The 14,606-nt window shown below is 41.3% G+C and overlaps 1 protein-coding gene across 6 annotated transcripts in view; it reads left to right on the top strand.

The window, feature by feature from the left end:
- The window catches only part of LOC142494962 (chloride anion exchanger-like), a 93,262-nt gene extending 86,547 nt beyond the window's left edge, over positions 1 to 6,715 (top strand). For 5 of the 6 annotated variants that reach the window (XM_075599729.1, XM_075599727.1, XM_075599724.1 and 2 more), the window contains 2 exons: positions 1,638 to 1,703; positions 3,615 to 6,715. In XM_075599729.1, the coding sequence (XP_075455844.1) occupies positions 1,638 to 1,703; positions 3,615 to 3,638 (90 nt within the window). In that variant the 3' untranslated portion in view covers positions 3,639 to 6,715. The remainder of the gene's footprint in view (positions 1 to 1,637; positions 1,704 to 3,614) is intronic. The other variant, XM_075599728.1, reaches the window with a different exon arrangement.
- Positions 6,716 to 14,606: the final 7,891 nt, after the last annotated feature.

Raw genomic sequence — 14,606 nt, 5'->3', positions numbered from 1 at the left:
TGCTGCCTTTTGGCTTACATGGAGCTCCCGCCACATTCCAAAGAATGATGGATACAATTTTAAAAACACATTCTCGGTACGCTGCCGCCTACCTGGATGATGTGGTAATCCATAGTGAAGATTGGCAATCCCACCTTCCAAAGGTCCAAGCTGTGCTTGACGCAGTTCGGTCTGCTGGACTAACTGCTAACCCCGCTAAATGCACTATTGGTCTGGAGGAGGCCATGTATCTGGGGTATTCTATTGGCAGAGGTTTACTCAAACCCCAAACACTCAAAGTAGAGGCGATACAAAATTGGCCAAGGCCAGTTACAAAAAAACAAGTAAGGACCTTTTTGGGATTAATTGGTTACTATAGAAGGTTTATTCCCAATTTTGCAAATAAGGCAACCCCACTAACCGACCTCACAAAAGCAAGAGGGCCGCTAATGGTAAAGTGGTCCCCCGAAACCGAACAGGCCTTTAGAAGCCTGAAAGAAGCTCTCTGTGCCCAACCAGTGTTGGTCACACCGACTTCTCTAAAGAGATTTTAGTCCAAACCGACGCATCTAAGGTAGGGCTGAGGGCTGTACTCTCCCAGAGTCTCAAGGTGAGGAGCACCCCATCCTTTATTTAAGTAGGAAACTAAATCCCCAGGAGAAAAATTACTCCATAGTCGAGAAAGAGTGTCTCACAATAAAGTGGGCTGTAGAGACGCTCAAATACTATCTGTTGGGGAGAAAATTCCGGTTGGTCACAGATCATGCACCCCTCACCTGGATGTGTCAAAACAGAGAGAAGAATGCTAGAGTGACCAGGTGGTCCCTAAGCCTACAACCCTTTAAATTTTCTGTGGAACACAGGTCTGGGCACAAACATGGCAATGCTGACGGGTTGTCAAGGATGCACTCCCTAATATCCATGGTCACTCATCCCTCGAGGTCTGAGCTGGGGGGGAGGATATGTGACAGAAACCAGGGTATGGTAATAAATTCCATATATAGGGCTCCCAGGATACTGAACAGTTTCTATCCTGTTTAGGCTGAAAAGTGCAGCCTCGGAATGCATGCACTCCATCCCACAGTTTGGCAAGTGCTGGAACTGAGGGATGAGGGATCCAGACCAGAGTTTGTCTGCTGCCTGATTTCTGTCACCTGTCCTGCTAGTTAGAAATCAGGTATTTAAGGCTGGTTTCCTGGTTCCTCTTCCCTCTCCCCAAGAGCCTGGAGGCAGGAAGGCTGCTGGAAGCAGAGAGGGGAAATGCCTCTCCCCAAACAGGTTAAATCATTCTGTTCCTTTTTCCTAAAACTGCAAAGTTCCTTATATTTGTTGTTGGAAGTGGATAAGCCACTCCAACCCCAGTCAGGGAAAACCTTAGTTAAGTTATTGCTCAGGCGAGCAGGGTTTTGTTTGCTTATGTATTATTTTGTATTCCGTGTGGCAGTCTCAGTGCCTGGGACTGAATAAACCAGGCAGTAGCCTGTTTAAAGGAACAGCACGTTACGCCTCGCCATTTAACCTACCCTAAAAGACCTTGTTCTAACAGTCCCGGACAGCCGGCGGAGCCCCGGAGTAAGCCGTTTGTCACAATATATATATATATATATATATATATACTGTAAACATCTTTTATGTATTGTATTATTTACTTTTTATAGGAGACAGATACACATTTCTATATAAATGAAGCCATGAACGGAAGCATCCGCAACAGAGATCATGCGGTGAGTTGACTGCTTTCTAAAAGTAGTTTTTTGTTTTTTTTACCCCATATGTTCAATACCTAACTCGAAGAGGCTGTCCCACATACTGTAGCGGACTAAAAATATATGCTTTAACAACTTCAATGTAAAACAATGTAATGATGTTAAATCCATGTAATTCTAATTAAAAAAAATCTGTGTGCTGTGAAGAAAAAAAATTATTTCACTATGTCCTTTAAAAAACTATTCTTACTTACCTACAGTATGGCCACTTTTAGCTGTTTAGCCAGTGATAGTCGTGAACAATTACTTTTATTCCATATAAGAAAAAAGTGCCTGTAGGGTGAAGGTTGCCCAAACAGTGTTTTTAATAAGGGAAATTATTTAAAGATCATAAAAAACCCTTTATAGCCAAAGGAAACATCAACATTGCCAAATCACTTATATTTAACAAACTAAAGATATCACTGCCACTTGATTACTTTTTTTTTTTGAGGGTGGGACCTGCACCTTTTAAATACTGATGTGTATAATTATTCACAATTACTTTTTATGTAGCATGTCCCAACTTCAATCAGAATAGTCATGATTAATAAAAGAAGAATAGCGCATTCAGTTAGGTCGATCAAATTAATTTAGACCCCCCACGCAGTATACCCCATGCAACATAATAAGCAGTGTCTAATTTCAGTACTAGTGTGGATTTCTACATACTGGGACATTCACCCCATCAATGAGGCAACAAGTCTTCAGAGATGTTCTCCCTCTTCCTCATTGATGAGAAAGAATCCCAGGGTATGAATGAGGCCCAGTGCTGATACAATACGAAGTAGCCGGATGGAGAGGAGGCGCTGGGGCACTGAGTCATACAAAAATCCACCATTTTATTAGTCCACAGCTAAAAATATACACATGGAAAACTCAGGAGTGATATATAAAAATATGTAACTTCACCCCTAACCAAACTTTAACACAGAGCTGTACGTGCATAATCCTGAAAGATCATTGGCCAATAACACCGCCATGGAGAGGTGTTTAGCTTCCAGTGATGCTGAGCCTTGACAAACAGCAGATGGACACAAGACATCTGTCAGATTGTGTTTTTTTGGGGCCATGATCCAGCCAGGTTATGTATGTTCCGGTTAGTGGTATAATTACATCTTTTTTATATCACTCCCAAGTTTTTGTGCATATTTTTACCTGCAGACTTATAGAATTGAGGATTTGAAACGACTCAGTTGCCCCAGGGCTTCCTATCCATTTGCATCCAGTTAATATCTAATCTAATTCTTCTGGTATTGGTAGATGATACAGGTTGGTTGAAACTAACTGTTGATGTGGCTGTAATTATATCATTTATAGTGGTCATACATCACTACAAAAAAGGTGTATCTGGTGAAACACAGAGGGTTGGAGGATACCGTACCGTTCAATATAATATACACATACAGACTAATTCAAATGAAGATAGTACTGTAGGTGTCAAGTTTTGGAGGTCTTACATTTTTAATTCGCGTTTTGGTTGATACTCAAGAGTATCAAAAGTATTTATATATACCCAGACCTACAGTATACTGTATAACATGACATTATAAACTCATTGGGAAAGGAACTATCTTCTAATTGTCCTAACTTACAGTATATGTAGTCTTTTGGTTAAACAATTTCATTGTCCACTTTTCAACATTATACTTCACTATGGATTATGTTGGTGCCATACAAATAAAAGCTTATCATAAATGTAATAGCATTAGATGGAGTGGATGTTCACTTCTCGTCTGGACTATAGCATACACCCACTACACATGGTTATGCAACTATTTTTTTAACATATATCTACAAAAAGGTTAGAAGATAGATGAATACGTTAATACGCTTTGAAATGTAATAAACTTGATTCCTAAAATGTTGAATATTTTCCTTGTTTTTCAGGTACCGGTGGAAACTCAATTCTAAAATATGTTTATTGGTGATCCTCCTCTGAACCATTTTTAAACGTGGGAATCAAACGGGTATTGGAAACACAGAGACCCATGTTTACTAAGCATTGCTATTCCATTGGACACCTTTCCCATGCCAGAAGATCCCTTATGGCCCATTTACTTGAACAGACTGAAAGGTGTCTTGTGGAGAATGGCTGAATAGTAAATATGCCCCCTATATATTTATGGCAAACGACTTATTTTTTTAAATGCAAGCTTTCACATGCACTTGGATCTCAGATATTTAAAGCTTGACGGCAATGAAGAAAAGGGAAAGTGTTTTTATAATATTATAGTAAGTTGTAAAGAACGTTATGTTTCCATCACTTTTAGGTTCATTTCTAAACGTCAATGTATTATCTGAGGATTGCGTAATATTTGTGTACCTTCTATTCTTATATTTTCAGGAGAGGATTTCTTTCTTTAATTTCTCTCTCTTTTTTTTTCATATTGTACAAGATGATGTGTAATTTATTATCTTTGCTTCTGATTCATAGAAAATTCTACACCAAATGTACAAATGTAGATAGTATAGCAGTATACATTTTTTATTAAGCTAAGAGCCAAAGACTTAGGAGTATTCACTCAAGTGTAAAATCCATTGTTAGGAGCCTATTCTGGTAGCTCTAAAGTGTGACAAACCGCTTCTAAATTGCATGTTAGACGCCGATTTGCATGCTTTGCTATTCTGTAAGCCCTTGACGCATGTCCAAACCGCACCTAAACGTCTTTTTTAGAAGCAGTTTTACTCTGGCTCTGACCATCCGATCGGTTTGTCAAAAAAGCCTCCAACTGACATGTTTTGCCCACAACTGCTATTCTCGTAGCTCCGTTATGCAAACTGCTTTTAAAAATGTGCATTTTTTTAACACCACCTAAAGGGGGGGGCAAAATTGCAATATACATCCAGAACCTGAAACATAGGTTTGCCTGAGAACACGAAACCCCTAAGTCAGACTGAGGATGAACTTAACACCAGCTCTAGTCATTCCGCTTCTAAAGCAAGCACAAACTGGGTGGATTGGCTGTTAAACCATGCAGTTTCTCACTTTTTTTAGACACGTATTAGAAGAAGTGATTTGCTATAGAGAATACCGGGTTTTTTTTCCCTCACATTTCATTCTGCTACTTCTGAAAATTCCAAAACATGCGGTTTGGCAATGACAACTTCGGGGCTACCAGAATAGGACCCTTAGTCTTCGAACAAAAAATTCCTTAAAACCATAATGTCGTCAAACCTGCCACATGCAGGCCAGGTTATCTAGATTGCTCTGATTAATTCTTGGTTAGCTTACCTATAGGTACCACAGAGACAATTGCTTAGGTGAGTGCTACCCTGAAAACCTGTCAAGTTTACGACTCGGAACTGAGCTTGTACATCACTGATTTAGGATATGCATATCAAATTGTCAAGCGCGTTATACACGTAGGTCATTAGGTGGCAGTGGTTGTCACAATGTTGTAACAGTCGCTGCATGTTCATAAATTAACGTTGTTTTAGTTCATTTATGTTTGTGTGAGTAATATGGACAAAAAAGGAGAGCTTGGAGATTATTTACCTCACATATGATAATTGTTTGTATCAATTTTAGTTTGTTTTTTTAGTAACTTTTTGAGGCTATTCATTGTAAACATTATTTAAGCCATCAAATTTTAGCTGGTGTTAAACTTTTCTGCAGTAGAAACACATAATATATAACATTATATATTATATAATGTATATTATATTTTATATATATATATATATATATATATATATATATTATATATATATAATACACATGTATACTGCGTGTATATATAAAACAAGATTGAGAAGCGCACCCTTTATAGTGTAAAAACATTTTTTATTAAAACACTTTCATGTAGCAATAGAGGCAAATGCTCCCTCACAAGGTAGAAAGTGCAATATCGCAATTAGAGACACAAGGCCAAGCTTGTTACCAGCTGTCTGCTGAATAGGAGAGAGATGTCCACAACCCAGATGGTCAGCTGTAGCAACTGTCCGATCAAATTGGGTTAATGATGATTCCATTAGCCCCCGATGTTGGAAAGTTTCCTCATTGGGAATACACACTGCTCCGTTTGTTGCAGAGGTAACTCTCGCTAATGCTACGAGTGTTGTGCGTAAAGACGTCACAGCGCCACGGCGGCTGGAATCTGCTAGATCGTTACAGTACCACTGCAACAAACGGAGCGGGGTGTAATCCTCATGAAGGTCCATGTATATATTAAATGATCTTGTGAGCTCTTTCGCAGTTTTGTGACAATATCTTGTGACCCCATATAAGCTCACTCTTGAGTTTTCATTTCATAGAATTTCATATTTTTATTTATACACCATTCTAATTATTTTATTGAAGTGCAATCTTCACTATTATAATTGGTTAGCACTGATTACATATACTCTGTCTGTATATAGAGTATATGTGTGTATATAAATCATCAACTACCAGAAGTGTAGGAGGACATCAACCCTGGACAGTGAAGGAGTCCCCCAGTTACTGCATTTAGACGTTTGTACACCCAGTGGAGGGCAATATGAACCAGGACAGCACGCAGATAAGCTCTTCAACACTCGCTTGTAGTGTTTCATTGTATACATATTTTTTTATTGCTTATCATTAAAGACATACTAGTTTTGGTGTATCTTGTATTGAGCTTCTTTTCAAAACAGTGGGTGTGTGTATAATAAATCATTTTCATGTTTTGTGGCATTACCAGATTCTGCAACCTTTATCCCAATGGCACATCCCCCAATGTGCAAAGACTGTACTTGCCAAAACTTTAGCATAAAAACAATTTCATAGGGTATTTGCAGGCAAACTGTGAGCATGAGGATGTGTTAATGTAAGTATAGGAGATGAAGGGAATATTGTAAAACAAGTCATTCATTTGAATGGGATTTGTGTACAGGTTATATCTTAGATGTTAGATGATTGTAGTTATAGGCCTACTTGTTGAACTTGAACAATCTTTTGAATGCAAATTGGCCATTGTGAATCTGTTTATAAGAATATCCCATTAAAAAAAAACATTTGTTACATCTTACATCTTGACTGTGTGTGTCTGATTGATTCCAAGAATACATTTCCAAACAAAAACTGTTAAAAAAATAAATAATAAAACGGTTAAGGATGGTGTGACAGCCACAAGACATACAGTAAGACAGCCAGTCATGATTTTTAGCACACACTGGCGGCACACTTTATTAGAGTGCGGCCAGTTCCGCAAGCCGGGAGATTTCCCGGCTTGCTAGCGGCATCCCCTCGGCGTGCCGCGCGTCACCGATGGGAGCCCTGGTGTCCCGCGATGTGGGGGGCGGCGGTGGGGGGTTCCGGGGGACCCGGCGGACCCGGAGAGGAGAGGGGGAAGCCCCGATCGGCAGGCCTCTCCTCCGAGGCTTCGGCGCGCGCCCGGGACATCCCGGCGCGCGCCAGGTTACTGTCGCGGCCGAGACCGGGCAAATGCTCGAATAAACTCGGCCGCGACAGTACCTGGGTCTGCAGGCTGATTGCCGAGATCCAGGCAAGGCTGGTTTAACCACTAGGCAAACTAGGCAGCTGCCTAGTTTTCCTAGTGCAGTGTTTCCTAACTGGTGCCGCTGGATTTCCCAAAGCAGGATTGATGCTAGGGGGCTGGGCAATTTCCTTCATCCTGATTGGCTGCATTATTAAGGAGGTATCAGGAGCCTCGGGGTAGGGCTAAGCAGAGGAATAAGCAGCATGGCATGGGTAGGAGAGAGGTGAAGCTAGGTGTCTGTCAGTCCTTTGTGTATTTGTTCTGTTATGTAAGTTTTCTGTGTCTGTTCTGTGGGGGATGAGGGAGAGCGAATGAGAGACACACACACACACACAATCCCCCCACAATAATTACACCCCCATAATACACATATATTACCCCATGCACAATAACCCCCACACACAGAATACAAACACTACCCCCCACAAAAAAATACAAACACTACCTTCCCAAATACAAACAACACCAGTGGGGGAGAGAGGCCCAGCGATGGAAGGAGGCAGGCCCAGTGTGGGAAAGAGGCCCAGCGATGGAGTGAGGCAGGCCCAGTGTGGGAAAGAGGCCCAGCGATGGAGTGAGGCAGGCCCAGTGTGGGAAAGAGGCCCAGCGATGGAGTGAGGCAGGCCCAGTGTGGGAGAGAGGCCTACAGCAGCTGCGGAGAGCCAGGGACAATTTCTAATGCCGGCCAGGCCCCCCACAGTCACTGGACCCGGTACACTTGTCCCGGCTCTCCCCCTCTGTCGGCGGCCCTGCACGTAAGTCATTTTGGACTCTATAAAAATTGGACTGTCTGTCTTTCTATCTCAACCCATATTTCAGGGTTTGGAAGTTCTGTGTGAATTGAATGTTGTAATTGCATATCCAGACAATGAAGAATGAAGTGGGCACTTCGCATTTGTAGCAAATGTATTTGTCATAATCTTATTCTGACGTATCAGCAGTACATACAGCCTTTTTCAAGGACATGCCTTAGGAAATAGGAGCACAAGTAACTAAAAAAGAACCTCCTATTTACAAAGATTAAGTGAATTCTCCAGCATCTTCTTTTTTCTTTGAATTAAATGTTGTAACCTTTGCAAACAAACTTAATATACAAATTTGTGGGTAGATTTTAGGACATTTGCGCAGAGGAAAAATGATGGCGGATTCGGGAGCCTTCGCCCACATTTTCAACTGCCTGCGAATATCCCTCTGCAAAACAGATTTTGTTAAAAATCCGGCAAACAAATTGCAGTTTGAATTTTGACACATTTATCCATCTCTAGTCAAGATCCAGCACCAGTTCGTGCATCTGACAGTGTAGTCCAGGGATGATGCAAACAAGGGGTCCAAGCTGGTCCAAGCCTTCAGATCTCTTGTGAAAGATACAAGTTGTGGGTGATGAATGTACTTTTCTGCTGACCTGCTGGCCAATGAGTTGCTATACTGTGCCACAATTGGTTAAGACACAAAGAAGTCCAAGGAGAAAATCATGGACTGGATAATCCTGGAGCAGTATACAGGTACTCCCCTCACTAGTGGGATCAGCACCATAACGTAAAAACACTATTGGTTGCTGTGCAATTAGTAGACCATTTTCTGGAAGGTGAGACTAGCAGCCTCCCAGAAAGAGCCACCGGACTGGCTTCAGCTTGACTGGAGCTCCAGGGAAAGGATATTAACAGCAGAAGGCACTAATGCCCCTCATTTAAATACAACCCTCAAAAGGGAATTAAGGGGAGGCCAACAATCTCCTATGAGTTTTTACCCTAGAGTCCACAGAGACTGTTCCTACTGAGTTTTTGCCTTCCATTTTATAATAGCCTTCACAGAGTATTAGTTGTGGACAAAGGGGGCATAGAGATATGGACTGCCCCCACATTAACTGTGCCTTTGCCCATGTGTTTTCACCTCTGACCAGTCAAATTTGCACCAAGTGCAAGTTCCAGTTCTGGGTCAGGCAGGACTCTTGTATTGCAGGACTTGGTGAAACCTGAGAACCGAAATAATAATTGAACCTGATAATATTGCATATATATTATATATATATTCCGTCTTACACCACTGGTAAAGTGACTTGGTGGTAGGAGGGATGGTAGCAACAATAACTGTGGTACTGGTTCGTTTACCTATCCCTGTTCTGATTGGATTGGAAGGGATTGCCCATATTTGTATCTCTCATTGAAATGAGGAGGATAGCAGGGAAAATCTTAACGTAGAGAACCTAAGTGAAATTTACCCACAAAGGTTCCACCCCAGGAAATCTACACAAAAATGAAAGTCCGATAAACAGATATGGCTTTCCACAACAAAACTACAGAGTAAGGGAAAGCCTCAGAGGGGAAGACTTAGATTTTACCAACCTGGGGATAAGATTATACTTTTATTGCCTTCAATAGCAAACACAACTAAATGGCACAGTCCAAACAGGAGATGGCGGCAATGAAGTTGCCAAACCAAGGGCCAGATGGGGTAAAAATATATCATATTAATCTCCTAAGGCACTGGAATGCTCAAGAGCATGTCCATCCATATGTATAGAACAAGAGCTTGACTTGAGTCCACATCTCCAAAAAGTAAACAATTGAATGGTGAGCAGACACAACAGCTTAGGGAGGTGGTTAGCCAGGTCAGCGATATGTAGAACTGACCTCATTAAACACATCATTGAGACTGACCCAGGGGTAAAAGATAAGCCCAGCCTTACAACCTCATGAAAGTAAGAGAGCTTCCATAGAAAAGGAGATAAGGAAAATGTTATGCTTATTCATCATAAAAGAATCTCAAAATGACTGGTATTGCCCAATTATTCTGGTTCCTAAAACAGATGGATTACTTGATTCTGCATTGACTTTAGGAAGGTTAATGCAGTGTCGACGTTTGTTGCGTATACCATGCCAAGGGTTGATGAATTATTGGATCACTAAGAGGCATCAAGATTTATTATCACCCATAAATTTAACCCTAGGGGTACTGGCAAATTCCCTTATCTGAAACCTCTATGCCCAAAACCGCTGTGACCTGGTGTACCAAATTCCATAAATAAAGACAGGTCTGAAGTCCTACATAAATCAGAGCTTTGGCAATCTGAAGCCAGCTGAAGGGTGCATTCTTCTGATATTGCTGCAATTCTTTTTTGTTGCTAAATTAAATTGGTTTTATTTGACAAAGCTGCTACCTGGCCCGACGCTCCTACAGATGGTATATGTGTCATTTATTACGTGCAGGTACCTCAAGAAGTATGGGCTCCAGAAGGGTGTGGCAGTTATGGGCCAACAATCAGATGTGGTGTTTTACTAAAATACCATGAAACACACCACAACACCAAGAAATGGGCAAAGTATTCATTTTTTGGAGGACAACCCACAATTGTGGCTGCTAGAACCTTCATCGGTCATGGATTAAGGGCCACATTTACTAAGCTTCAAGGTGTCTTCCAGTACCGGAAGGTGTCTTAAGTCAGAAAAACAACTGTAAATATATTCAGATAATGTTGCATAGGATGACCATAACAGTTCCTAATATTGTGGGCTCATGTTTTATGCTATTATTTTCGTTGTATGGCATGTTCTTTGCAGTTTTGACAATGCAACATTAAAAACATGTTCCTGTGGAGCTTCAGAACACAGCATGTTGCACTAAGCTTTTACTGCAATTGAAATACTGATTACAGTACATAACATTCAAAGAATTAACTGAAATAGAAAGGGAGTGCATGTCTGTGATTGTTATGCAAGTAGGCAAAATGGACAAAAGTGTTTGGTCAAGTGGTCCATGTGATCAATTTCTAGGTTTTCATGTTATGATTCAAAATTATCTCAAGATGTAACTGTGACGGTGCTCATCTTAAATCAGGAAGTGGACCCGCAGGGCTGAGGCAGGGATGCAGAATAACCGACCAGAGCCCAGGGACAGAGTATCAATAGTCAGTGAGCAGGCTGGGCTGGCGGCAGTGGTGCAGAATCCAGGAGACAGGCAAAAGGTCAGGCAGGCTGAAAGCAGCGAGGTCAGGGTCATTATCTGGGGTCAGCAACAAAGTTATCCAAACAGGCAACAGGGAAAGGCGTCACAGCGAAAACAGACAGGAGCTGCAAAACTTAGAACTTTGCTCGTTGACTCCCACTGGAAACTGCAGCCTTAAGTAGCAGGCTGCCAGTAACCAAAATGGCTGAACTGAGGAGAAAGGGTTGGCAAGCTGGAAAACCTGAACTGCAGCAAAACCTGGCACGGATCGGGCAGAATCCTTACAGTAACAAAACAATATCTTTATCCTTTAAGTAGATAAAGAGTACAAACATGTACATATTGCCAGATGCACAAAGTTCCATTAAATCAGGGCTCATAGCGTCTTCTAATCAAAATCAGTAAAGGATGTTATCTTCCATAAGGTTAATGCCAATTCAGCAGCTGGTTTAGCTCACTGCTAAAACTGTTGCCCTGAACAACAGAAGTTGTGGGTTTTTATCCTATTGGGCCCCACATTACACCCATCCACACAAGATGCCTTACGACCTCGCTTGTCAGGATAGGTATTGTGGAAATATTTTAGGAGGTACAGTATGGGGTATGAGTTATTTAATCATACTTGGCATATCTATCAGGTGATCCGGTGATCTTTCCACATGTTGTTTGAAGATAAATATAAAAAAGATAGAACTTCAAATTTGAAGGTACCCTCCTGTAGAGACAAAGTTAAGATTACTATCTAGTGACCCAGTTTTAAGTCCCCCACCATCCGGTTAGACCTAGGGTTATATTCAGGAAAGGCTAACCGCTAAAGTAATGAAGGGGTTAAATATCAGTGCCTGGTTTGTTGGTGGTAGAGGGGAGTGGGGTGAAGGTGGTATTTGGCCCGTGGTTCGTGTTTATGCCTACCGGGAGGGTTGCAGGAGGAGTTAACCCCTTCATTACTAGTAGTAACCGTTAAGGTAATAAAGGGGTTAACCCTCCCACTACCCACCCGGTAGGCCTAAACACCCATCCTAGGCAACTCCAACCTTAACCCACCACCTCTACCCCAATAAATATTAAAATGCAATACAACAACCATTACTATCCAATACACCCATTGATTGCCAGTATGGTTATCTATGCCCTAAATTGGAGCAAAGATAACCCCAATGGCAATGAATGGGAACCCTACTACCCACCCTCTCTACCCCCAACAACTCCCCACCCCCCCCCCCGCACCTCCCTCAACACATACAGTACAGTTAAGGGCAAAATCCCTACTATCCAAATCTGGATAATAGCACATTTGCCCACTAAAAAATAAAACATTATCCAACCAGCATATAGTAAATTAAAGTTGTACTTACCCCTGCCAGGATGAAGGCTGCCCTCATCCTCATCTATGTCCTCCGAGTCTTCCGTGGGCAGCAACATTAAAATAACAAATACTAACTACTGGCCAATAACCCCTTAATTACCTTGGCGGTTATTAACCACTATAGCAATTAAGGGGTTAACCCCCCCTGATACCCACCCAGGAGGCCTAACCACCCTCCCTGGGGAAACTAACCCCACCCCCCCTGCCCCCATCACCACATATACAAATGAGCAAAGGCACTAGTAGCCAAAAATGGCTAATAACACCTTTGTTATTATGTGATATTATGTGACGTTCCTCCTTCTCTTACCGTGCACCCCAAAACTGGAACAACCTACCAGAGACTATCACATCCACCACCAGTTTAAATTCTTTCAAATCTAAGGCTGTCACACATTTTAATCTGGTCTGTAACTGTTTCATACGCCCATAATATTTATTATCTTTAACTGTGCATGCAATGTCTTGTATATAATGTATACCCTGTTCATTTATGTAACTATTTATAACCATGTATTATTTGTCTTAACTCTGTGCCCAGGACATACTTGAAAACGAGAGGTAACTCTCAATGTATTACTTCCTGGTAAAATATTTTATAAATAAATAAAATAATAAATTCATTTGCCCATTTGTTTGCAAACAAAAGAAATATACAATAAAATAACATTCACATAACATAGTTACATAGCAGATGAGGTTGAAAAAAGACATGCGTCCATCAAGTTCAACCTGTTCTAAATGTAGATGGCTGATACTTTGGGCCTCATGCAGAGAGCAGCGTTATCGTGGAAAGCGCCATTTTTTGGCAAAATCTGCCTTTAGAAAGGCAGGTACTGGCGAGTTTTAAAAAAAGCGCCATTTTTTTTTTTTTTCCTTTCAAACTCGCTGCACGACCGGCGAGAAGGTAAATTTCTCCAGTTGAAAAAATTTCCCTATTCAGAAAGGCGCGATCGCCATCTAGTGGCTGATCGCGCCAATAACATGGAGAGAAATTCTCAATTTATCTCCGCCAAAAAAAGTTGGCAGGAGGCTGGCCAGAGGGAGAAGAAAAAAAAAAACGCGATTTTTTTCCCAACAGTTTCAACAGCGCTAATAGCGCTGGTTGAAACTCTCCATATGCAGAAAGGCAGTTTTCTGCCCTTTCTGCATATGGAGAAAAAAACTCTCCAAAAAAGCTAAAATTTTTCCCCCTCTCCAATTCTAAAATTCGCTGCTCTCTGCATGAGGCCCTTTATCCTATATTCCTACTTACAATATATTGAGAGATTGTACCCCAGATGAAGTCGCAGTAGGCGACGAAACGGACGTCACGTTGGGTTTTTAATGCTATGGTGTAAATTAGAGGTCTAATATGAAGCTGTCCTAGCGGTATATATCTTCAGTATAGGCAAATATACGGGTTCTGTGGAATTGTGCCGGGCTCCAGACCTATGATAATATCTCCCGGGCGGCAACATCCATGTGACAACTTTAAGTCGTGCATTTCAACTGATGGTGTACCGCCCGGATACACCATGATATAACTACTGATCCAGTAATTCACGATTGTCTGGGTAACTTAAAGATCATGGGTGCAAGCACAGAAGCTGCTCTGATGTTACAGCAGTGACATCGTTATGAATATATGAACACCTAACATTTGCTGGTATCCTGGTTGGTTCCATCTAACCACTAATAACTTGAGTCCCAAACCACACTGTCTATCAGGGACCCACTCAGTAATAAAAAAGCTTACCACACAAGGCTATAACACCGGATCCAGCATTGTATACAAAGAAATTTCCAACTGCACTGGAGACAAACATCTGCCATACGAAGCACTTATATGTACATTCATAAATAAATACAAAACTGATAGTAGTATGAGATAGTCACTGTCAATTAATTGTGACACACAGTGTTACCCTATATGCATTTACCCGCCCACATATTTGTGGAGTCTGACAGCGAGTCATTGTGCAGAGACTCTATTTGAGAGTATATTTTGACTGTACTGGTCAAGTTTAGTGGGTGAAGTCATAGTATATTTTCACTCTGCACAATAAAGACTATAATTACCAATAGGGTAACCTCATGACTCCAGATACACGGATTAACTGGATGAAATCT

The sequence above is a fragment of the Ascaphus truei genome, chromosome 5 (genome assembly GCF_040206685.1).
Source record: "Ascaphus truei isolate aAscTru1 chromosome 5, aAscTru1.hap1, whole genome shotgun sequence".
Lineage (NCBI taxonomy): Eukaryota > Metazoa > Chordata > Amphibia > Anura > Ascaphidae > Ascaphus > Ascaphus truei.
The sequence above is the reverse complement of the archived record's forward strand: the minus strand, read 5'-3'. Positions and strand labels throughout refer to the sequence as shown.